Source organism: Hypomesus transpacificus, chromosome 15, assembly GCF_021917145.1.
Source record: "Hypomesus transpacificus isolate Combined female chromosome 15, fHypTra1, whole genome shotgun sequence".
NCBI lineage: Eukaryota > Metazoa > Chordata > Actinopteri > Osmeriformes > Osmeridae > Hypomesus > Hypomesus transpacificus.
Window position 1 is genome coordinate 9,579,521 of NC_061074.1, and position 22,988 is coordinate 9,602,508.

Below are 22,988 nucleotides of genomic sequence, written 5' to 3' on the forward strand. Positions count from 1 at the left end.
ATCACAGAGCTGTTACAGACCACCAGCTCTCTCTCGCTCTCTCTCTCTCTGTCTCCATCACTCTCTCTTTCTGTCTCGATCTCTCTCTCTCTCTGTCTCACACATACACACACCTCACCTTCTCTGCAACTTCTTGGTGAAACTACAGGTATTTCTACACCTCCAATTATATAAGTGGGTTGTGATTGTTTGGTCTGTTCACTCAGAGCTGCCAGAGGAACACTGATCCTGTTCTGACCCAGCCTCCCATTGGTCCATTTTTATACCATGCAGAGGCAGGGTAGACCTGATAGAGGCAGGGTAGACCTGATAGAGGCAGGGTAGAGCTGATAGAGGCAGGGTAGAGATTATACAGGGCAGGGTAGACCTGATAGAGGCAGGGTAGAGGTGGTCCATTTTCACCTTGCAGAGCCAGGGTAGACCTGAGCATGCCAGTCTTGGACCAGATCTTGATCTGACCGTCCTCTCCAGCTGGAAAATACACACACACACACAACAGCATGCATGTTACTGCAACTGTTGTATATGTATGTAAGTGTGTGTGTGCGTGTATACAGTTGGTATGTATATATATGTGTGTGTATGTGTGTAAACATGTGTGTATATGTATATATATATGGGTATATAAAAATACCCATATATAAAAAAATCTATTCAAATTTGAATTGCGATTCAGTCTTCTAGCGACTCGTTTTTTTGTTTGTTTGTAAAATCGCAGATGTTGCGGCCGCTCATTGTTGGCTATGAGCCATAAAAGATCGAAAGTCATTTTCTGTCAAAATTGAGATTTTTGATGTTTTGTATAGTTACCACTAGCCTGGCTGCCAGCCCAACTTAGCCCCGCCCACAAAACAATTTGGTCGGGAAGTTGGGTCTGGAGGGGCTCGTATTGGGGACAAACTATTTAAGACCAGGAGCTGGTCGGACCAATCAAATTGCCAGGACGGGCTTTATACAATGATGGACAGATGATCAACAGTAACGTAATCAACAACGTCACCAAAGAGCGCTTGGGTTGAATTTTTTTTCAACAAACAACATATTACGTTGCTCGGATTGGTTGTAGGTCTATCCAATTGAGCGAAGAGGCATTTGTTTTACGAGTTCGGTTGAAACACGCCCCATAGTCACAGCCCAATGGAGAATTTTCAGACTGAGTATGACAATGTCAGGCTAACAAAGTATATGATTACTTATGAAAAACAGTTCATTTGAATGGTTTTTGGACATGTTAGCTAGCAATATTTTCAAGCCATGTCAAATTGTGTTATGAAACGGAGTGGAATATTTGAATGCAGTTTTCTTCCTTCTCACTTTTTGACCCAGGTCAACTTTATAATGATGTCACTTCAGTTGGGATAAAGATATCTGAGTGATTTAAACTGATTTGTATTCAGGAGAGTTTTCAGTTTCCAAATGTGTATAATATCCAGAATGTCAAAGTTTCACGATTGTGAAGGGTTTCTGCAGGCCGCCACACATATTTACGGAAAATACGCCACATTTTCTATAAGCCGCATCCCACCAGAAAGTGAACTTTGTGTTTGTAAATCGGCGTCTAGGCCGCACTGGAATATTAGCCTGACGTTGTCATACTCATAATTCTAGACAGAATATGAGTCTGAAACTGCTCCGTTGTATGGGGCGTGTTTCAACCGAACACGGAAAAAAATGCCTTTTCGCTAAATTGGATAGACCTACAACCAATCCGAGCAACGTAATATGTTGTTTGTTGAAAACGAATTCAACCCAAGCGCTCTTTGGGGACGTGGTTGATTACGTTACTGTTGATCATCTGTCCATCATCGTATAAAGCCCGCCCTGACAATTTGATTGGTCCGAACAGCTCCTGTTCGGACATACTTTTCCGCTGAGACTTTTCAGCTGTTTCATTTACTGAAATTTTAAGAAATGTTATGTTCTATCCATTTGCCTACTTTAGCAAGTCACTGTATTTCAAAGCCCTGATAGTGTAAATGAGACGACACAATAAATAATTCCTCTTTCAAGTAACAAGACCCCATTCAAGTGTTGAGCATTAAATTAGCTGCACGGTCTGTAGAGATCTTGGGACGAAGCCACTTTTTTGTTCTAAAACCGTGCTGTAAACCGCTTTGAAATAAAAGCCATACAACCACAAGAAAACTGTAAAATCGGGGTACGAGCTGCGTCTTTATTCCAGAAAAATACGGTATATATATTTTTATCTATCTATCTATATCTATCTGTGTGTGTGTCCTACCTGTGATGAGAGCGGTGCCATCGTAGTTCCACCTCCCCGCCAGCACGGCTCCCTTGTGGGCCTCAACACTCTTCTCCACACGACCTGTCCTGGAGAACAGGTGGAACTTCCCTGCACACACACAGTACGCAGGTTACACACAGGTACACAAGATACACACAGGTACACAGGTACACAAGATACACAGGTTACACACAGGTTACACACAGTACACAGGTTACACACAGGTTACACACAGTACACAGGTTACACACAGGTACACAAGATACACACAGGTTACAAACAGTACACAGGTTACACACAGGTACACAAGATACACACAGGTACACAGGTTACACAGGTTACACACAGTACACAGGTTACACACAGGTTACACACAGTACACAGGTTACACACAGGTACACAAGTGATCAAGCATGGAGACAGAGACCCAGGAGACAGAGTGATCAGGCATGGAGACAGACCCAGGAGACAGAGTGATCAGGCATGGAGACAGAGACCCAGGAGACAGAGTGATCAGGCATGGAGACAGACCCAGGAGACAGAGTGATCATGCATGGAGACAGAGACCCAGGAGACAGAGTGATCAGGCATGGAGACAGAGACCCAGGAGACAGAGTGATCAGGCATGGAGACAGACCCAGGAGACAGTGATCAGGCATGGAGACAGAGACCCAGGAGACAGAGTGATCAGGCATGGAGACAGAGACCCAGGAGACAGTGATCAGGCATGGAGACAGACCCAGGAGACAGAGTGATCAGGCATGGAGACAGAGACCCAGGAGACAGAGTGATCAGGCATGGAGACAGAGACCCAGGAGACAGAGTGATCAGTCATGGAGACAGAGACCCAGGAGACAGTGATCAGGCATGGAGACAGAGACCCAGGAGACAGAGTGATCAGGCATGGAGACAGAGACCCAGGAGACAGAGTGATCAGGCATGGAGACAGAGACCCAGGAGACAGAGTGATCAGGCATGGAGACAGAGACCCAGGAGACAGAGTGATCAGTCATGGAGACAGAGACCCAGGAGACAGTGATCAGGCATGGAGACAGAGACCCAGGAGACAGAGTGATCAGGCATGGAGACAGAGACCCAGGAGACAGAGTGATCAGGCATGGAGACAGAGACCCAGGAGACAGAGTGATCAGGCATGGAGACAGAGACCCAGGAGACAGAGTGATCAGGCATGGAGACACTTATCAAACACATGGGCCGACCTTATACTTTGCGGCGGTGCGTATTAAAAAATTCTAGAGTGTTCTATGTAATTTCTGGTCACCTTAAACTGCAGACCAGCATGCTTCTGGTGCCAATGATTCTATATTTGGAAGCCCTGACAAAAGTACGTTTTGCCGACCCAGAAAAGCAGGTAGTGACTTCTACGACTGTGACTGGCTGGGGCATTAAAAGACCTTTAGAATTAAAACAGAGTTTCAAACACGCAAGTTCAATTAAAGACTCTTGACATTTAGGACCACAGTCAGACTGCTAGCAGCATGTGCACTGTGTCTCTCTGAACAGGGAACTAGAAACAGCTTTGACACATCCACGGCAGCCAGCCATAGACTCACACACACACACACACTGATGTTACTGTAGCCCCCCCGCACACACACACACAAAGACACAACAAATTGGGGTTGCTTGAGATCCCTCCCTCCCTTTCTCGAAATGTTGAAGTTGTTGTTGTTGGTAGTGGTGAAGAGGTCAAGCGAAAATGGCTGTATCACCACTAGTTGTAATGAAAACAGTGCCACGTATCGTGTTGGGATATGACATGCTTTCGGCCAATGATTCGCCAGGGAAAATTGCTGCTTCAGATTGTGGGTGTGTTTAAGCAACCATACACTGCCATTAGTGCTGCTACCACATGCTGCCTGCCATAGCAGAGCTCCCACTGTGTTTACATCTCATGTAGGCACACACACACACACACAACAGGTCACACACCCGTGACCTCTGCCCAAGGGCTGCTGAGCCCATCTCTTTTCACACAGAACACACCTCAGAAGATGGACCACAGAACACACCTCAGAAGATGGACCACAGCTCAAAGCTCAGAAGATGGACCACAGAACACAGCTCAGAAGATGGACCACAGCTCAAAGCTCAGAAGATGGACCACAGAACACACCTCAGAAGATGGACCACAGAACAAAGCTCAGAAGATGGACCACAGAACACAGCTCAGAAGATGGACCACAGAACACACCTCAGAAGATGGACCACAGAACAAAGCTCAGAAGATGGACCACAGAACACAGCTCAGAAGATGGACCACAGAACACACCTCAGAATTGAATGTAATATACTAAACATGTAAAACATGTAGCAGATGATGGGGGGGGGGGGGTAGCTCAGTGGTAGAACATTGGACAGCTAACTTAATACAGTATTATAAAACCGTCTTCTATGTGTAAACATTGAAATGTGCTAGTAAGACTTACCATCAGTGCTGGTCAGCACAAAGTTCTCTACCAGGGCCTGCTTCTTGCCGCCCACAGTCTTCGGGATCCAGTGCAGATCAACGGGGAAGATGTCCTCCTGCAGCTTCACCACCAGGGTGGTGTCCCCAGTGAGCACGTTCCACTTCAGGATCTGGTGGTCCTCGCTACAGGAGTACAGCTCGTCCGCGCTAGTCCAGCCCACGCTGCTCACAAGCTCCTTATGTGCATTTGGTGTTAAGGAATGACACGAGCAGGGAATTGGGTGTATGTGTGTGTGTGTAATGCAAACGTATTTCTTTAATATCGTCTCAGTCTCAAAACCTTTAGGACTGTATGATTTGAGTCTGTCGATTAAATTCCCTATCTCATAACGTGTATGACTTTAAATGTGCAAGTCACATTTGGCTGTATCGGCAGTGTATATTTGTTCAATGACGTGCCAGTATTTTTCCTTTAGCAAACAGTTTGCTGTCGAATGAATAAAAGGATATGTTTTGGCTCCTTCTGTAACGATGTTTTTAATCTCATAGTGGTGGCTGAAAAACAATTCTCCACTCCAGCAACCAGCTTCTGTACCAAGACACACAGCGAATCTGCGTAAGACGAGAGAAATACGCTTGTCAGTCAACGATGAACATAAGCTGTGTCATTGTTAAAAGGCATTTGAGGATAACATTAGTTATACCATACAAATATTCATGGAAGAATTGCATTAACTGAATAAAAATACCATTAACTGAATAAAGAATTGCAATAACGGAATAACAAACTCAGAAAATACGTGCCTTGAAACGAATGGTCGTCAAGTAAACGTCGTTGCTAGGAGCCTTGACTAACGCTCGCTAGCTAACAAGCTTAGCTAAGGTGATGATTACCCTCACATTTATATAACTTACTTGGCCACTACTCCATAAAGGGTACAGTTCCAATATTATTCGATATACTAATAATGTTGTCGCGGTGACAAGGTAGCAGGCAACAAACTATTTAAGATCAATACAAACGTTGCCATTATCTGTTGATCTGTTGATCAGGCTAGCTAGCGCAGCACAGTTCAGTTCACGTTGCACTTCCCTGTCCTGTGATTCACAGGCTGTGAGTGTCGCGAGACCTTCTGGCAACGTCCTCGGATGGTAACAAAAATGGAGGGGGCTGGATTCTGAAGTTATTAAACAACGATTTTAAAGATGATTACTGATGACAGCAATGTTCAATAATTAAAATAACAATAATAATAAAAACAGCAATTAGTGACTAAAGATAATTTCAAAAGACAAAGAATACAGCCACGACTGGCACATTCTGCTACTAAAATTATGTCAGAAAAAATGATTACATTCGAGTTATAAGTTAAAGGTATTATGAATATTAGTTGGTAGAGTATATTTGAACATAACATTTCTTAGCCTTAGTCTCGTGATACACTTGGCATTGTCTCCCTTTTTTGAATTTCATGTTTTTTTCTTGCCCAATGAACGCATGGAACCTTGCGTCAGTACATAACGACTTTTGGTTCGACGGCAGATTTTCGGCGCCATTTACAAGTCAGCGATTCAAGGCTAGTTAGTGAGTAGGGACGACAAAGACTTGTTTTTATGGATTTTATGTCTTATTTTGGGATACTGGACATTACTTATACTTTGTCTTTAAAAGGGTGAACAATAAGGGAATATTGCTGGTAGAATTTATTGATCTGCATCAACTCTGAAGGTAAAGGTTTTATTCGAACACAAGTTTACGTGTAGTTAGCATCGGGTAGCAGCAGAAAGCTTAACTACGTTGTTAGATAACCAAGTCATCTGAATAACTAGATTGTTAAATAGCTAGATAATTAGCTAGAGCTAGCCCAACTCCACGAGCAGTTCTGGTGCACACTAAATATATAATTCGTCGTAATTTATACCGGACAGATAGCTAGGCGAAATGACTCGCCTTCACAGTTGTCACCTAGTTATAACACAATTATTCCTGTACTGGTAATAGTAGCTATCTAATCTACGATTATTCTGAATAACCATTGACGCTAGTACACAACACAGATCAACGCCAGAAGATTGAATATGCTATAGCTAATGTTGTTATTTACTTGTCTATAGCTAGATTCAATATAAATGTGATTGCTGGCTACGAAACGTTCTTACGTGTTTCTAAAGTAAACTTTCTTACGAATGTCTGAAGTAAACGTTCTTACGTGTGTCCAAAGTAAACGTCCATTTAGTTTACGAGGGCTAACGTTATTATTCTGTTTCGATTCCATTACCTAGGCTGCCCAGTTTAATCACAAGCATAGCCAGTCTGACATCATTTATGAAACATTCAAGTAAAAACTTAACTCAAAAGTATTGCCACTTTAAGGAGCACTAAATAGTTTACCACTGTGTATGTTTAAAGCAACTAGACTAGCACAACCCAAGTTTAAAAAGTTAATGTAACATTATCCAAACTACTGTACACCCAATTTCAAAGTGTCACAGGCAGTCTTACTCTGCGCCAGTGCGCAGATGATCTAGTTAAATACTCTTGATATCGTCACGTAATGTTGCATTACGGACTAGGATAGTGCAATAACACCAAATTACCCTGCAGTATGTCACTTTACTGCGTGCTTGAAATTAACCGACAGTTTGTGCAGCTGCTAAACAGCCCAATGCGCGGCCAAGTTCGTTATGTTGTTCCGACAGCTAGCTAGCTGGCTAGCCTAGCCAACTAACGTAGCGAAGTTGGAGAGCTGACGGGCTAGCTCTGGCTTAAGAACTGCTCTTCTAACATGCTGATATACGTTCCTCACTTGTCAGTCACCGTTAAGTAGTTTTCGTGATAGATAAAACCTACAGCTAGTATTAATTACAAATGATTGATAATTGGAAATGTAACAATTCAATGAAATCTACTCTTATTTTTCTGATTTTCAAAGGCGGTGGATTTTCTCTCTCTTTGAACCAGTACTTTTGACTAGCCAGATAACATTTAAAATCCCATTAAGACGTTTATTTTAACAGCATTTGTCAGTAGTGGCGCTGAAAGGCAGACGGTCAATTGATGTATGTATATTCTTTCCCCTTTTGTGTGATCTTTTCAGATATTTTAATCATGACCTCTAAAACGTCTAAAAGCTCTACTGCGAAGGCGCGAGGGAAGGGTTTGCAGCCCCGGGATGACTCAGAAGACGAATTTGATGTACCCCCCAAAGAACGCAACTCGAATGGGGAAGAGGCTGCGACGTCAAATGGTAACAAAGGCTGTTTTGGTGTCTGCATCTGAATAAGTTGTGGTGGTGCGTTTATTCAATGGCAGCGCGTCACGTTGATTGGAAGGCTGGTGGTTTTGTGCCATTGGTAGTTAAAATGTTGTTGCCGTAATTCATAACACGTAGTTTGTTGGTTAGATTTTTTAAAGTAAGCAAAGCATCAGTTTATGCCTATTGTAATTTTGAGATGATTATGATGGTGGCGTGTGCGTGTTTGCCTGGAGGAGCCTTCACAAAAAGAAAGGTATTTAACTTTGGATAGTTTGTGAGGACATTTTTTTGTTAAACTTTTCATGCGTTCGGTAGGTTTAAGAGAATGGTTTATCAGGGAAACTTTTCAGATGAATCGATCTAGGACATTTACATTTTTTTTGTCGTTGATGATTAGAGTATTGTATATATGTAATTTTTTTTCTTTCCGAAAGCTGTTCACTCGCACCATCTTATTGTATGCTATGCTTATATTTGTTTCTGTGAACAATAGATACCAAACGTTTGGTCATTGAGATGGTGGTACAATCAGTAATTTATGCATCTGTCACGAACCGTTTATTCGAGTTTAATGTAGGGTTTTATGTGTAACTCGTGTCAAGTCGCGAGAATCCGGCTTTTCAACACATACAAATGTATTTGTTAGTGTGTTCTCCTTGAAGCGCCTGTGTTGACGTTTGATTGGTAGAGCGGAATGGCTCGCTAGCAGCTTTTTCATAGTCCTCTAAGTTTCTTAGGGTTCATGTTTGGGAACAAAGACATAGTGGCATATTGTGGAAGGCAGCTCGCGATCTTCCATGCGAGTCTTTGTTCCTTCCGTGTGCGGCTGTGGCTCGAGACGGCTTGCTTATGTTTTGCTTGTTAGTTTCCCCCCTCCATCACCCCTCCCCCACACAGCGCTGTCCCCACCTGAAATGAATCGCACCGAGAAATAACAGTTCCAACTTTGTGCCCTAGATCCGTCTCCTGGGGAGGGAGCCGAGGCGGTGGATACTCGAAGTTTTGAGGAGATTCTTGGTAGCATCCCCCCGCCCCCGCCCCCAGCCATGACCAATGAACCGGGCGCTCCTCGCTTGATGATAACGCACATAGTTAATCAGAACTTCAAATCCTACGCAGGAGAGCAGATTTTGGGGCCTTTCCACAAGGTACGGGATCTGTCAGATTGTACCCTATTTACACATTATTTTGTTAAAAGATCAAATACTATTTGGTTGTTGTCATTGTGAACAGTATAATAATGTATACCTGTCTGTCAGTGTTGCTCTTGAGTTATTGAAATGTTGAATATGTTTAAAGAACAATTTTATTTGTATGTTATTGTTTAGTTGTGTGTTGAATATATTTACTTGCATTCATTTTAAACAGTCACACAATCAAAATGGAGGGTGGTGTCACTTAAGCTGGTGATTTAGCTGTCTGTCCACTCCCAGTAGATATGCACCATATTTTCCTTCTCAATTAGTGTTTTTACCATCGTTTCCATTGCCATGCAAACACAGGTGCCTAGTGATTATCATACCAGACCTGCACATATTGACTCTATGAAGCAGGCCCATCATTTAATGTTTCCAACTGTTGTTAGAACATCAAAACCAAGCAACACATGGTTTGAGTGTTGAATCATTCCATTTTTATTTTGGTATATTTAAAGAAATGTTGGGGGTTTGTATTAAATTGAATGCCATTTTGATATAGATTTTCTTTCGTAAAACATAGTTTCAAGTTTCGTCTCGTCCCGTACCTCCACAGCGCTTCTCCTGCATCATCGGTCCCTAACGGGAGCGGGAAGTCCAACGTGATCGACTCCATGCTGTTTGTGTTCGGGTACCGAGCTCAGAAGATCCGCTCCAAGAAGCTGTCGGTGCTCATCCACAGTTCTGACGAGCACCAGGGGGTCCACAGCTGCACGGTGGAGGTCCACTTCCAGAAAATCACTGACAAGGTACTTACGTCCTCCCCTCCTCTCTCACGTCCTCCTCTCTCACGTCCTCCTCTCCTGCGTCCTCCTCTCTTACTTCCTCTCCTCCTCTCACTTCCTCTCCTCTCTCACGTCCTCCCCTCCTCTCACGTCCTCTCCTCTCTCACGTCCTCCTCTCTCACGTCCTCTCCTCTCTCACGTCCTCCTCTCTTACGTCCACACACACACGATTACTGCTGCTGTTATATCACTAGCATTCTTCAGTTTGTTATTTAACAGGTGTGATGGAATATTGTTATACTTTGTTCAGCCCATTCAAGTTGTTGTCGTCCCCCCCCCCCCCCCCCCCCCCCCCCCCCCCCCCCCCCCCCCCCCCCCCCACCCCCCCCTTATGAGCCAGGAAGGAGATGATTATGACGTCGTCCCCAACAGCAAGTTCTGCGTCTCCAGAACGGCCAACAAGGACAACAGCTCCTCCTACCACATCAATGGGAAGAAGGCCACCTACAAGGAGGTGGGGGCTCTGCTCAGAAGCCACGGCATCGACCTGGACCACAACAGGTTCCTCATCCTGCAGGTAGCGTGGGGTTCTCCTCAGCCTCCATCTTATCCCTTTTCCTTTTGTGGCTGTCGCCTGGGCAACCGTCCAGTTGTCAAACCTGTGGAGACACAGCTCCGCTCCAAGCCTCCTAACACTGCTATAGCAGCGCATCATGGTTTGAAACTATAAGGAAACCGTGCAAACCATTTTTTGCTGCTTTAGTATTTGAAGGAATCACAGCATTAGATGGACAAACCTGCAGCTGGGACAGGCCCCTAATGGAGGGCTCCTCTACCTCCTGCAGCTGGGACAGGCCCCTAATGGAGGGCTCCTCTACCTCCTGCAGCTGGGACAGGCCCCTAGTGGAGGGCTCCTCTACCTCCTGCAGCTGGGACAGGCCCCTAGTGGAGGGCCCTTCCACCCCCTGCAGCTGGGACAGGCCCCTAGTGGAGGGCCCTTCCACCCCCTGCAGTTGGGACAGGCCCCTAGTGGAGGGCCCTTCCACCCCCTGCAGCTGGGACAGGCCCCTAGTGGAGGGCCCTTCTACCCCCGTAGAGGTCTCTGTTCTGGATCCTGTGTTGCCGGGGCTGGAGAGGAGGGGGCGGGGCCTGCTGTTCCCTCGTCCAGACCAGCACCCCTCTACTGTACTCACTACGCTGTAGCAGCATGTAAATATTGGCGTGTGAGAATGAGCCCAACCCCAATATTGGCAATGCTGCTGCAGTGTGGCGGGCCCAAACCCTTGTCTGAGCATCCATACGCTCACCGGAACACCCTTCACACACACAGCTCGTATACAAGTACATCTAAGGATGTTAGCTTCAGTCACATAACAGCGCCAGTTTCTTTAAAATGTGGTGTGTGTGCAGGGCGAGGTGGAGCAGATCGCCATGATGAAGCCGCGAGGCCAGACAGAGCATGACGAGGGCATGCTGGAGTACCTGGAGGACATCATCGGCTCTGGACGCCTCAAGGAGCCAATCAACATCCTCAGCCGCCGACTGGAGCACCTCAACGAGCAGAGAGGAGAGAAGGTGAGGAGGGGTGAGGCTTGTGGAGGAGAGGAGGGGTGAGGCTTGTGGAGGAGAGGAGGGGTGAGGGAGAGGAGTGGAGGGGTGATGGAGAGGAGTGGAGGGGTGATGGAGAGGAGTGGAGGGGTGATGGAGAGGAGTGGAGGGGTGATGGAGAGGAGTGGAGGGGTGATGGAGAGGAGTGGAGGGGTGATGGAGAGGAGTGGAGGGGTGATGGAGAGGAGTGGAGGGGTGATGGAGGGGTGATGGAGAGGAGTGGAGGGGTGAGGGAGAGGAGTGGAGTGGAGGGGTGAGGGAGAGGAGGGGTGAGGGAGAGGAGAGGAGGGGTGAGGGAGAGGAGTGGAGGGGTGAGGGAGAGGAGTGGAGGGAGAGGAGTGGAGGGAGAGGAGTGGACGGAGAGGAGTGGAGGGAGAGGAGTGGACGGGTGAGGGAGAGGAGTGGAGGGGTGAGGGAGAGAAGTGGAGGGGTGAGGGAGAGAAGTGGAGGGGTGAGGGAGAGGAGTGGAGGGGTGAGGGAGAGGAGTGGAGGGGTGAGGGAGAGGAGTGGAGGGGTGTGGTTGTGAAGGAGGGGACACCTGCCTCCTAAGAAGCCACTGAATAATCTCCCCCACGCCCCCCATCTCCTCATACCAGCTGAACAGGGTGAAGATGGTGGAGAAGGAGAAGGGTGCCCTGGAAGCAGAGAAGAACACTGCTGTGGAGTTCCTCACCCTAGAGAACGACATCTTCAAGCAGAAGAGCCAGCTCTGCCAGTACTACGTGTGAGTACACCAGCAGCTGTGGAGTGTGTGTGACAGAGTAGCGGTCTGTACTGTGTGTGTATAGCCATGGACTGGACTGGTCGGTACATTCCTTGTGTGACACGTTGGTAAAGGTGGATGGCGTTGGGCTGTGTGTGTACGTCTGCTCAGCCATGACTTCCAGAAGAAGGTGAAGGTGAAGGAGGAGGAGAAGCAGAGGATCCTGGAGGAGAGCAAGGACCTCACAGAGAGGAGCAGCCACATCGCCACGGAGACGGAGAAGAAGAACCAGGATCTGAAGAACGTGGAGAAGTACGTCTGGAGGGAGGGGCTGCTGGAGGGAGGGAGGGGCTGCTGCAGGGAGGGAGGGGCTGCTGCAGGGAGGGGGGGGCTGCTGGAGGGAGGGGGGGCAGCTGGAGGGAGGGGGGGGGCTGCTGGAGGGGGGGAGGGGCTGCTGGAGGGAGGGAGGGGCTGCTGCAGGGAGGGAGGGGCTGCTGGAGGGAGGGGGGGGCTGCTGGAGGGAGGGAGGGGCTGCTGGAGGGAGGGAGGGCCACACCAGGGATCTTTATCTATTGTGTGTGTGTGTGTGTGTGTGTGTGTGTGTGTGTGTGTGTGTGTGTGTGTGTGTGTGTGTGTGTGATCCGCCAGGAAGCAGAACAAGCTGACCAGGTACATGGAGGGTCAGAAGGAGAAGTTCACCCAGCTGGACCTGCAGGATGTGGAGGTGCGAGAGAAACTCAAACACACCAAGAGCAAGACCAAGAAGCTGCTCAAACTGCTGGAGAAGAACAAGGACATGGTGTGTTGTGTGTGTGTGTCCCAGACCTGTGTGTGTGTGTGTGTCCCAGACCTGTGTGTGTCTGATGAGTGGTGCTGTCCTGCAGGTGGAGGAGCAGCGCGGCGTGCTGGTCAGCAGTGAGAACACCATCTCAGAGGCATGCGCCCAGCGGGAGCAGCTGGAGGGCAGGAAGGTGGAGGAGGAGGAGAAGCTGGGGGCTGTGATGGAGAGCCTGAAGGGGGAGACGAGCGGCCTGCAGCTGGAGAAGCAGGCCAGTGAGAAGCAGCTGATGGTGCTGAGCAGGGAGGTGAACGACACGCGCTCTCGTATGGAGGTGGCCCAGTCAGAGATGGACATCTACCTGAGCCGCCACAACGCCGCCCTGACACAGCTCAGCTCAGCCAGGACGGCCCTCTGCACCACCTCCAGCACCCTGCAGGAGAGACGCACCGCGGTCCACGTCCTGCAGGACAAGATCCCCCAGTGTGAGAAGGAGCTGAAGAAGGTAGGGAGGGAGGGGGGAGTCTCTAAGACTTCTATATGACTGTCTGCAGCTGTCTTTTACAGGCTGATTCCAGGGTGTCTGTAGTTTGTTTAGTTGTCTTAACATGTCTGTGTCTGTGTGTCTCCCTGTGTGTCCCAGGACGAGGCAGAGCTCCAGCGGCTGCAGAAGGAGGATGTGGGTGTCAGGGAGGAGATGAAGGGGCTGAGGCAGAAGGTGGAGGAGGCCAAGTCTGCCCTGTCCTCAAGCCACAGCCGGGGCAAGGTGCTGGAGGCCCTCATGCAGCAGAAGAGGAGCGGGAACATCCAGGGCATCTACGGACGGCTGGTAACACACACACACACAGAAACACACACTGTCAGACACACACACACACTGTCAGACACACACACACTGTCAGACACACACACACTCTCAGACACACACACACTCTCAGACACACACAGAGGAGGAGAGACAGTGTGGTCAGGTGACCGTGCAGCGCTGTGTGTGCAGGGGGACTTGGGGGCGATCGATGGGAAGTACGATGTGGCCATCTCCTCCTGCTGTGGGGCTCTGGACCACATCCTGGTGGACACCATCGACACGGCCCAGAGGTGCGTCATGTACCTGAAGACAAACAACATCGGCTTCGCCACCTTCATCGGCCTGGACAAGGTGAGGGGCAGCTAGCTTAGCCAGCCTAGCCTGGCAGTGTTGCTGTGTTAGCTTAGCCAGCCTAGCCTGGCAGTGCTGCTGTGTTAGCTTAACCAGCCTAGCCTGGCAGTGTTAGCTTAGCAGAGCTTACCCAAGTTGGGGTTAGTTAGCAGCAGCTAACGGTAAACACGCAGGCTACACTCTGTGTCAGTAGTCTGAGGATGATGATCTGGCTCAATTTGAGTTCTGCCACAGTGCCCCTCCAGCCTGGCTCTGCCTGGCTACACTGCTGTGTGTCTGCTCTGGAGCCTGCTGGTACATACCATGTCCATTTAACAAACGCCATCTAAAGCAGCCTTTCTCAACCCTGGTCCTCAGGGACTCCCTGCCCTGCATGTTCTAGATGTTTCCCTGCTCCAACCCACCTGATTTTAATGAATGGGTCGTTATCTAGCTCAGCAAAAGCCTGGTAGTGACCCTTCACCCCGCAAGAGAGGGTCCCTGAAAAACAGGGTTGAGAAACAAAGAACAAAAGAGGGAAGGGGGGGGGGGTTTCAAACCTGTTACGTCTTCATCTACAGCCCCTCCGTCCCATCTTCTCAGATGAAGGTGTGGGAGCAGAAGATGTCTCCCATCTCCCCCCCCGAGGGCGCGGCCCGCCTGTTCGACATGGTGCGCGTGCAGGACGAGAGCACACGGCCGGCCTTCTACTTCGCCCTGCGGGACACGCTGGTGGCCCGGGACCTGGAGGAGGCCACACGCCTGGCCTTCCAGAGGGACAAGCGCTGGAGGGTCGTCACCCTGCAGGGACAGATCATAGAGATGGCTGGTGGGTGGGGGGGGTAGATGGGTGGAGGGCTGATGGCTGAGTGTGTGGAGGGCTGATGTGTGGAGGGCTGATGGCTGGAGGGCTGATGGCTGAGTGTGTGGAGGGCTGATGTGTGGAGGGCTGATGGCTGATGTGTGGAGGGCTGATGTGTGGAGGGCTGATGGCTGGATGTGTGGAGGGCTGATGGCTGGATGTGTGGAGGGCTGATGGCTGAATGTGTGGAGGGCTGATGGCTGAGTGTGTGGAGGGCTGATGGCTGGATGTGTGGAAGGCTGGATGTGTGGAGGGCTGATGGCTGAATGTGTGGAGGGCTGATGGCTGATGTGTGGAGGGCTGATGGCTGAGTGTGTGGAGGGCTGATGGCTGATGTGTGGAGGGCTGATGGCTGATGTGTGGAGGGCTGATGGCTGAGTGTGTGGAGGGCTGATGGCTGATGTGTGGAGGGCTGATGGCTGAGTGTGTGGAGGGCTGATGGCTGATGTGTGGAGGGCTGATGGCTGGATGTGTGGAGGGCTGATGGCTGGATGTGTGGAGGGCTGATGGCTGAGTGTGTGGAGGGCTGATGTGTGGAGGGCTGATGGCTGGGTGTGTGGAGGGCTGATGGCTGGATGTGTGGAGGGCTGATGGCTGGATGTGTGGAGGGCTGATGGCTGAGTGTGTGGAGGGCTGATGTGTGGAGGGCTGATGGCTGGGTGTGTGGAGGGCTGATGGCTGGATGTGTGGAGGGCTGATGGCTGAGTGTGTGGAGGGCTGATGGCTGGATGTGTGGAGGGCTGGATGTGTGGAGGGCTGATGGCTGGATGTGTGGAGGGCTGATGGCTGGATGTGTGGAGGGCTGGATGTGTGGAGGGCTGATGGCTGAATGTGTGGAGGGCTGATGGCTGAATGTGTGGAGGGCTGATGGCTGATGTGTGGAGGGCTGATGGCTGAGTGTGTGGAGGGCTGATGGCTGGGTGTGTGGAGGGCTGATGGCTGGGTGTGTGGAGGGCTGATGTGTGGAGGGCTGATGGCTGGGTGTGTGGAGGGCTGATGGCTGGGTGTGTGGAGGGCTGATGGCTGGATGTGTGGAGGGCTGATGGCTGGGTGTGTGGAGGGCTGATGTGTGGAGGGCTGATGGCTGGGTGTGTGGAGGGCTGATGGCTGGGTGTGTGGAGGGCTGATGGCTGGATGTGTGGAGGGCTGATGGCTGGGTGTGTGGAGGGCTGATGTGTGGAGGGCTGATGTGTGGAGGGCTGATGTGTGGAGGGCTGATGGCTGGGTGTGTGGAGGGCTGATGTGTGGAGGGCTGATGTGTGGAGGGCTGATGGCTGGGTGTGTGGAGGGCTGATGGCTGGGTGTGTGGAGGGCTGATGGCTGGGTGTGTGGAGGGCTGATGGCTGGATGTGTGGAGGGCTGATGGCTGGGTGTGTGGAGGGCTGATGGCTGGATGTGTGTTGGAGCCAGCAGCTGGGAGGTGCTGACCATGTCTCTGCTTGTCAGGCACCATGACGGGAGGAGGAGGAGGAGTGATGAAGGGAAGGATGGGCTCCTCCATCACCTCTGAGGTGTCCCAGGTGGAGGTGAGGGCTCACACACACACACACACACACACGCCTTATCTGATCAGACACACACGCACGCCTTATCTGATCAGACACACACGCACGCCTTATCTGATCAGACACACACGCACGCCTTATCTGATCAGACACACACGCACGCCTTATCTGATCAGACACACACACACACACACACGCCTTATCTGATCAGACACACACACACACACACACGCCTTATCTGATCAGACACACACCTTTACAAAATAAACAACAACAAACAAATCATTTCTGCATATGTAGGTAGCAACACTAGTGCTAAATAACTATTTAACTGGTCGGCCCCATAATGCTGGGTAAGTAGCTAGCTCCTGAGACAAAAAGACTAAGACATGTCCGTAGGTACCTAGCGAAAAGTAGCCTCAACTTTCCTAGACCTTTAGCTACGGCACTAATGCTGAAGGCTCGCTGATATAGCTGTTGGTCTTACTAGAACGGCGTAGGTATGCATCGTTGCTGACGTTCTGACTGTGTAATAATAATAATACATTTTATTTAAAGGCGCCTTTCTCGGTACTCAAGGACACCATACAGGATATAAAATACATTTGAAAACAGCTAAACTAAGAATACAACAACATTAAAAACAACAGAAGCAGGCAGTGTGTATGTGAGAAAGAGTCTTGAGTGACAGAGAGACGGAGGGAGAGCAGGGAAAGGAAATGTAGCTGAATGAATACGCTGCGTGTTTTAAATATCGTTAAAAAAGAATAATAACAAAAGGCAATATGTGGCGGCCGGTGTTGATTCTGTGGCGCACCGCCACACACGAGTCTGTGTGGGAAACACTGCACCTTCTCTCACACCCCCTCTCTTTCAGCTGGGGCAGATGGAGAGTCAGCTGCAGCGTCAGGTGGAGCGTGGGCGGGGCTGCCAAGAGAGGAGGCTGCAGCTGGAGGAGAACATCCACACCCTCACCCAGCAGCTCCGAGACATGAGGAACACCCTGGAGAAGTACACCCTCAGCCTCCCGGTACACACACACACAGCCTCCCTGTACACACACACACACACAGCCTCCCTGTACACACACACACACACAGCCTCCCTGTACACACACACACACAGCCTCCCTGTACACACACACACACAGCCTCCCTGTACACACACACACACAGCCTCCCGGTACACACACACACAGCCTCCCGGTACACACACACACACAGCCTCCCTGTACACACACACACACAGCCTCCCTGTACACACACACACACAGCCTCCCGGTACACACACACACACAGCCTCCCGGTACACACACACACACACACAGCCTCCCGGTACACACACACACACACACACACACACACACACACACACAGCCTCCCTGTACACACACACACACCCTCGGTCTGCCGGGACACACACACACACACACACACCCTTGGTCTGCCGGGACACACACACATGCAGGTACGCACTCCTTCCAGAGCCCAAAGTCAATGTCTGCTGTGTGTGTAGAGCCTGGCAGAGCAGGAGGTCAACCTGAAGACTCAGATTAAGGAGCTGGAGGCCAAGGAGGTGGCAGCTGCTCCAGACAAGAAGCACCAGACACAGCTGCAGAAGACCCTGGACGCCTTCAAGAAAGGTACACACACTACACACACACTATACACACACTATACACACTATACACACACTACACACACACTATACACACACTATACACACTATACACACACTACACACACACTATACACACACTACACACACACTATACACACACTACACACACACTATACACACACTACACACACACTATACACACACTACACACACACTACACACACACTATACACACACTATACACACACTACACACACACTATACACACACTATACACACTATACACACACTATACACACACTACACACACACTATACACACACTACACACACACTATACACACACTACACACACACTACACACACACTACACACACACTATACACACACTATACACACACTATACACACACACTATACACACACTACACACACACTACACACACACTATACACACACTACACACACCATACACACACCATACACACACATTATACACACACTATACACACACTACACACACACTATACACACACTATACACACACTACACACACACCATACACACACACTACACACACACTACACACACACTATACACACACTATACACACACCATACACACACACACCATACACACACACCACACACACACTACACACACACTATACACACACACTATACACACACTACACACACACTATACACACACACTATACACACACACCATACACACACACCATACACACACTACACACACACTACACACACACCATACACACACTACACACACACTATACACACACTACACACACCATACACACACTATAGACACACTACACACACTATACACACACTACACACACACCATACACACACACCATACACACACTACACACACACCATACACACACACTATACACACACTACACACACACTACACACACACTACACACACACTACACACACACCATACACACACACCATACACACACTACACACACACCATACACACACACTATACACACACTATACACACACTACACACACACTATACACACACCATACACACACTACACACACACCATACACACACTATACACACACTACACACACACTATACACACACCATACACACACTATACACACACCATACACACACACACCATACACACACTACACACACACACTATACACACACTATACACACACCATACACACACTATACACACACTACACACACACACTATACACACACCATACACACACTACACACACACTATACACACACCATACACACACTATACACACACTACACACACACTATACACACACTACACACACCATACACACACACCAGTGTTTCCCACAGATTAGAAAGCAATTTGTGGCGTGGGGGAGGGGGTGTTCATAAACATATATATATTAGGGTTATGTTGGATGCTATCCTCCTCTCCTACTCTTTGTGGTTGAAGCCTGAAAATATTGTAAACTGCATGCAGGTAGCAACGCTAGTGCTAAATAACTATTTGGCTGGTTGGCTCCATGACGACGGGTAAGTCGGGCTCGTGAGACAGCTCACCTAAAGAACGAAGGGGAACCCACTTGTCTAGCAGATTAAGACATGTTCGTAGGTACCTAAGGAAAAGTAACCTCTACTTTCCTAGACTTGGCTATGTTACTAATGCTGAAGGCATGCTGATATTGCATAGCGTCGTTGCTAACGTGTGTTGGCGTTGTGACTGTATGTGAGAGAGACGCTTGAGTGACAGAGAGACGGAGGGAGAGCAGGGAAAAGAAATGCAGCTGGACGAATAAGATGCGTGTTTTAAATATCGTAAAAAAATAACGAAACGCAATATGTGGCGGCCGGTGTTGATTCTGTGGCGCACCGCCACAAATGAGTCAATGTGTGGGAAACACTGCACACACACTATATACATACAGATCCACACTCGTGGAGAAGATGAAACTGATTTCCTACCTCTTGTCCTCCCCTTCCCCTCCCAGAATACGAGGCAGCCTCCAGCAGGGCGGGGAAGGTGGAGGCTGAGGTGCAGCGCCTGCACAGGCTGATCCTGGACATCACCAGCCACAAGCTGAAGGCCCAGCAGGACCAGCTGGACCAGGTGGTCAGAGAGCTGGACGCCTGCTCCTCCACCATCACCAAGGCCCAGGTGGCCATCAAGACTGCAGGGCGGTGAGCGCACACACACACACAGGATGGAGGAGGAGGTGGCCATCAAGACTGCACACGCATAGCTCTCACACGGTCCCCTGTGTTCAGGAGCCTGCACACACACAGCTCTCACACGGTCCCCTGTGTTCAGGAGCCTGCACACACACAGCTCTCACACGGTCCCCTGTGTTCAGGAGCCTGCACACACACAGCTCTCACACGGTCCCCTGTGTTCAGGACCCTGCTGAAGGCGGAGGAGGCGGTGCAGCGAGGGCAGAGGGAGCAGGAGGAGGGGGAGAAGCTCATCGCTGAGCTCACAGTGCAGCTGAAGACTCTGGAGGAACAGGCTGGAGACATCATGAAGTCCTGCCAGGATGCAGAGGTCACACACATACACACACCAGTGTTTCAAGGAGTGACTTAAGAGAAAACACAACGGTGCTAACCAACATTCCCATCAGAGTGAGGTGCTGACCTTGTCCTCCGGGCCTGCAGGGGGCGCTACCAGAGGTGCAGCAGCAGTACGTGAGCGTGCTGGAGGAGATCAAGGCCCTGCAGCAGCAGGAGCACGCCCTGCAGGAGGAGAGCCTCAGCGTCAGGCTGGCTCTACAGCAGATCGACACCTCCTGCAAGGAGTACACCAACAAGATCAAGCACTGGGAGAAGGAGGTAGGCCTGGCTGCTGGCCACTTCCTGCTTGGCTGACTGGCCACTTCCTGGTCCTCTTGTCTGTCACCTGACTGTCCCCTGTCCCGTCCCCAGGGGTCCAAGCTGCGGCTGCACGTGGTGGAGGGCCAGGAGCAGCAGGAGCTGGCTGGGCTGAGCCCTGGGGAGCTGGAGGCCCTCAGGGGCCCTGACACCATCACCAAGCACATCTCCCTGCTGGAGGCCCGCTGCGCCCAGCTCAGACCCAACCTGGGGGCCATCGCAGAGTACAAGAAGAAGGTACACACAGCAGACACTCACACACACACACACACACAGTTAGCCCGTATGTGTGCTGAGGTGCAGTTTCCCCCCTGGCCTGCAGGAGGAGCTCTTCCTGCAGCGCGTGGCTGAGCTGGACAGCATTACCTCTGAGAGAGACCGCTTCAAGCACGGCGTGGAGGACGTCCGCAAGCAGAGGCTCAACGAGTTCATGGCCGGCTTCAACATCATCACCAACAAACTGAAGGAGAACTACCAGATGCTGACCCTAGGGGGCGACGCAGAGCTGGAACTGGTGGACAGCCTGGACCCCTTCTCTGAGGGCATAATGTTCAGGTGAGGGGGGGTGGGGTATGAGGGAGGAAAGGGGTGTGAAGGAGGAGAGGGGGAGGGTGCCCTTGTCTGTTGAGAGGTTTTAGTCTGTTAAGAGTGACAGCATAGAGAATGGACTTGGATTACCGCTTTGTAGAACTCTGACTTGATCCATCCATCTCACCCTCTCTCTGTCCGTCCCTCCCTCCTCCCCCAGTGTGCGTCCTCCCAAGAAGAGCTGGAAGAAGATCTTCAACCTGTCTGGAGGAGAGAAGACCCTGAGCTCTCTGGCCCTGGTGTTTGCTCTGCACCACTTCAAGCCCACGCCACTCTACTTCATGGACGAGATCGACGCTGCGCTCGACTTCAAGAACGTCTCCATCGTGGCCTGCTACATCTATGTGAGCTGGAACACACGTACATACACACTGTGTAGGAGTACATCAAACCGAAAATGTATTTCAAATGAGTGATGCAGAAAGTAACATTTGACAGGTAGGACCGTGTTGTGCCAGTTAAGTTGCAGTGTGATCCAGCACCAGGAGATCCCTGAATGCACGTCCAAAAAGTCAGAATCTCATTTTTGTGTTTTGTCTCAAGGAGCAAACCAAGAACGCCCAGTTCATCATCATCTCCCTGAGGAACAACATGTTTGAGATCGCCGACCGTCTCATTGGCATCTACAAAACTCACAACACCACCAAGAGCGTTGGCATCAACCCCAAAACCATCGTGTTCCAGCTGCCTGAGGTGTTAACTGCCTGAGGAGGAGGAGGCTCCAGGGTCCAACTGGGGACGCGTAGAGCGTAGAGATGAATTTCTGCATCGGAATGTTTCCTTTTTCCTGTCACACCACAGGTCCTGTCACGTGTAAATCTTTTATTCTGTCCATAAATGCTGCTGCTTTTTTTCACTGTTTCAAATAAATCTTTTCTAATCTGTCTGAGCCTCCTTTTTGTGTTTGTGCGTGTGTTTTGAGGGAGGGAATTTGTCCAGACTGAGGGGTCAAACAGGAGGTGGGAGGTCACCTTGAGGTCACCGTGAGGTCAGGGTTCAATTCCTACCTCATTCAGCAACTTCCACTTGAATTATAACAATTAACAGAAAGTACACACATCCTTCACTCAAGTAGAATTATAGATACTCATGTTTAAAAACACTGGTTGAAGTACTAACAACACTTTTTCACTACTAACTACACTTTTTCACAAAGTTAAAGTAAATAAGTGAGCTCAGATATACTTGAGTAGCCATTACTGGTTACTGGTCCAGTTACCAGCTGGTAACACAAATACATTAAAACAAAAGACCCTAGACATGCAAAGCCTCCTTTTTTGACATCGATAATGTCGAACATCTCCCTCCCATGGGTGATCAGGAATGTCTATTCTGAGTCATGTTGACATCGCTAACTCCCTGTATCTCATCCATAACATACCTCTTTCAACTTTTGGGGCAAGTTTTTTTCCCGCACTGAAAGGAGAGCACAGAGAAGCCAGTAGATT

General features: G+C 49.6%; 2 protein-coding genes across 6 annotated transcripts in view; one reads left to right on the forward strand and one right to left on the reverse strand.

The window, feature by feature from the left end:
* ift80 (intraflagellar transport 80 homolog (Chlamydomonas)) overlaps positions 1 to 5,798 on the reverse strand; it is a 30,463-nt gene extending 24,665 nt beyond the window's left edge. For 2 of the 5 annotated variants that reach the window (XR_006957142.1, XR_006957139.1), the window contains exons 1-5: positions 5,481 to 5,797; positions 5,187 to 5,288; positions 4,696 to 4,917; positions 2,243 to 2,353; positions 403 to 471 (exon numbers count right to left, since the gene is read on the reverse strand). Coding sequence is in view for 1 of the 5 variants with exons in the window: in XM_047035132.1 (XP_046891088.1) it covers positions 403 to 471; positions 2,243 to 2,353; positions 4,696 to 4,917; positions 5,187 to 5,223 (439 nt within the window). In the remaining 4 variants the exon portion in view is untranslated. Of the gene's footprint in view, positions 1 to 402; positions 472 to 2,242; positions 2,354 to 4,695; positions 4,918 to 5,186; positions 5,289 to 5,480 lie in introns of all 5 variants that reach the window. The other 3 variants (XR_006957141.1, XR_006957140.1, XM_047035132.1) reach the window with 3 other exon arrangements.
* A 417-nt stretch (positions 5,799 to 6,215) lies between these two features.
* On the forward strand, positions 6,216 to 22,424 carry smc4 (structural maintenance of chromosomes 4). The gene is given in 24 exon segments (XM_047035131.1): positions 6,216 to 6,405; positions 7,775 to 7,924; positions 8,891 to 9,081; positions 9,686 to 9,706; positions 9,708 to 9,878; positions 10,255 to 10,431; positions 11,265 to 11,429; positions 12,059 to 12,186; positions 12,337 to 12,477; positions 12,814 to 12,964; positions 13,050 to 13,448; positions 13,587 to 13,772; positions 13,941 to 14,102; positions 14,685 to 14,910; positions 16,390 to 16,469; positions 17,326 to 17,478; positions 17,964 to 18,090; positions 20,076 to 20,265; positions 20,482 to 20,626; positions 20,740 to 20,913; positions 21,007 to 21,189; positions 21,275 to 21,507; positions 21,701 to 21,884; positions 22,084 to 22,424. Coding segments are annotated over 23 exon segments (3,891 nt in total). The 5' UTR covers positions 6,216 to 6,405; positions 7,775 to 7,785; the 3' UTR covers positions 22,249 to 22,424.
* The last annotated feature ends 564 nt before the right edge of the window (positions 22,425 to 22,988 follow it).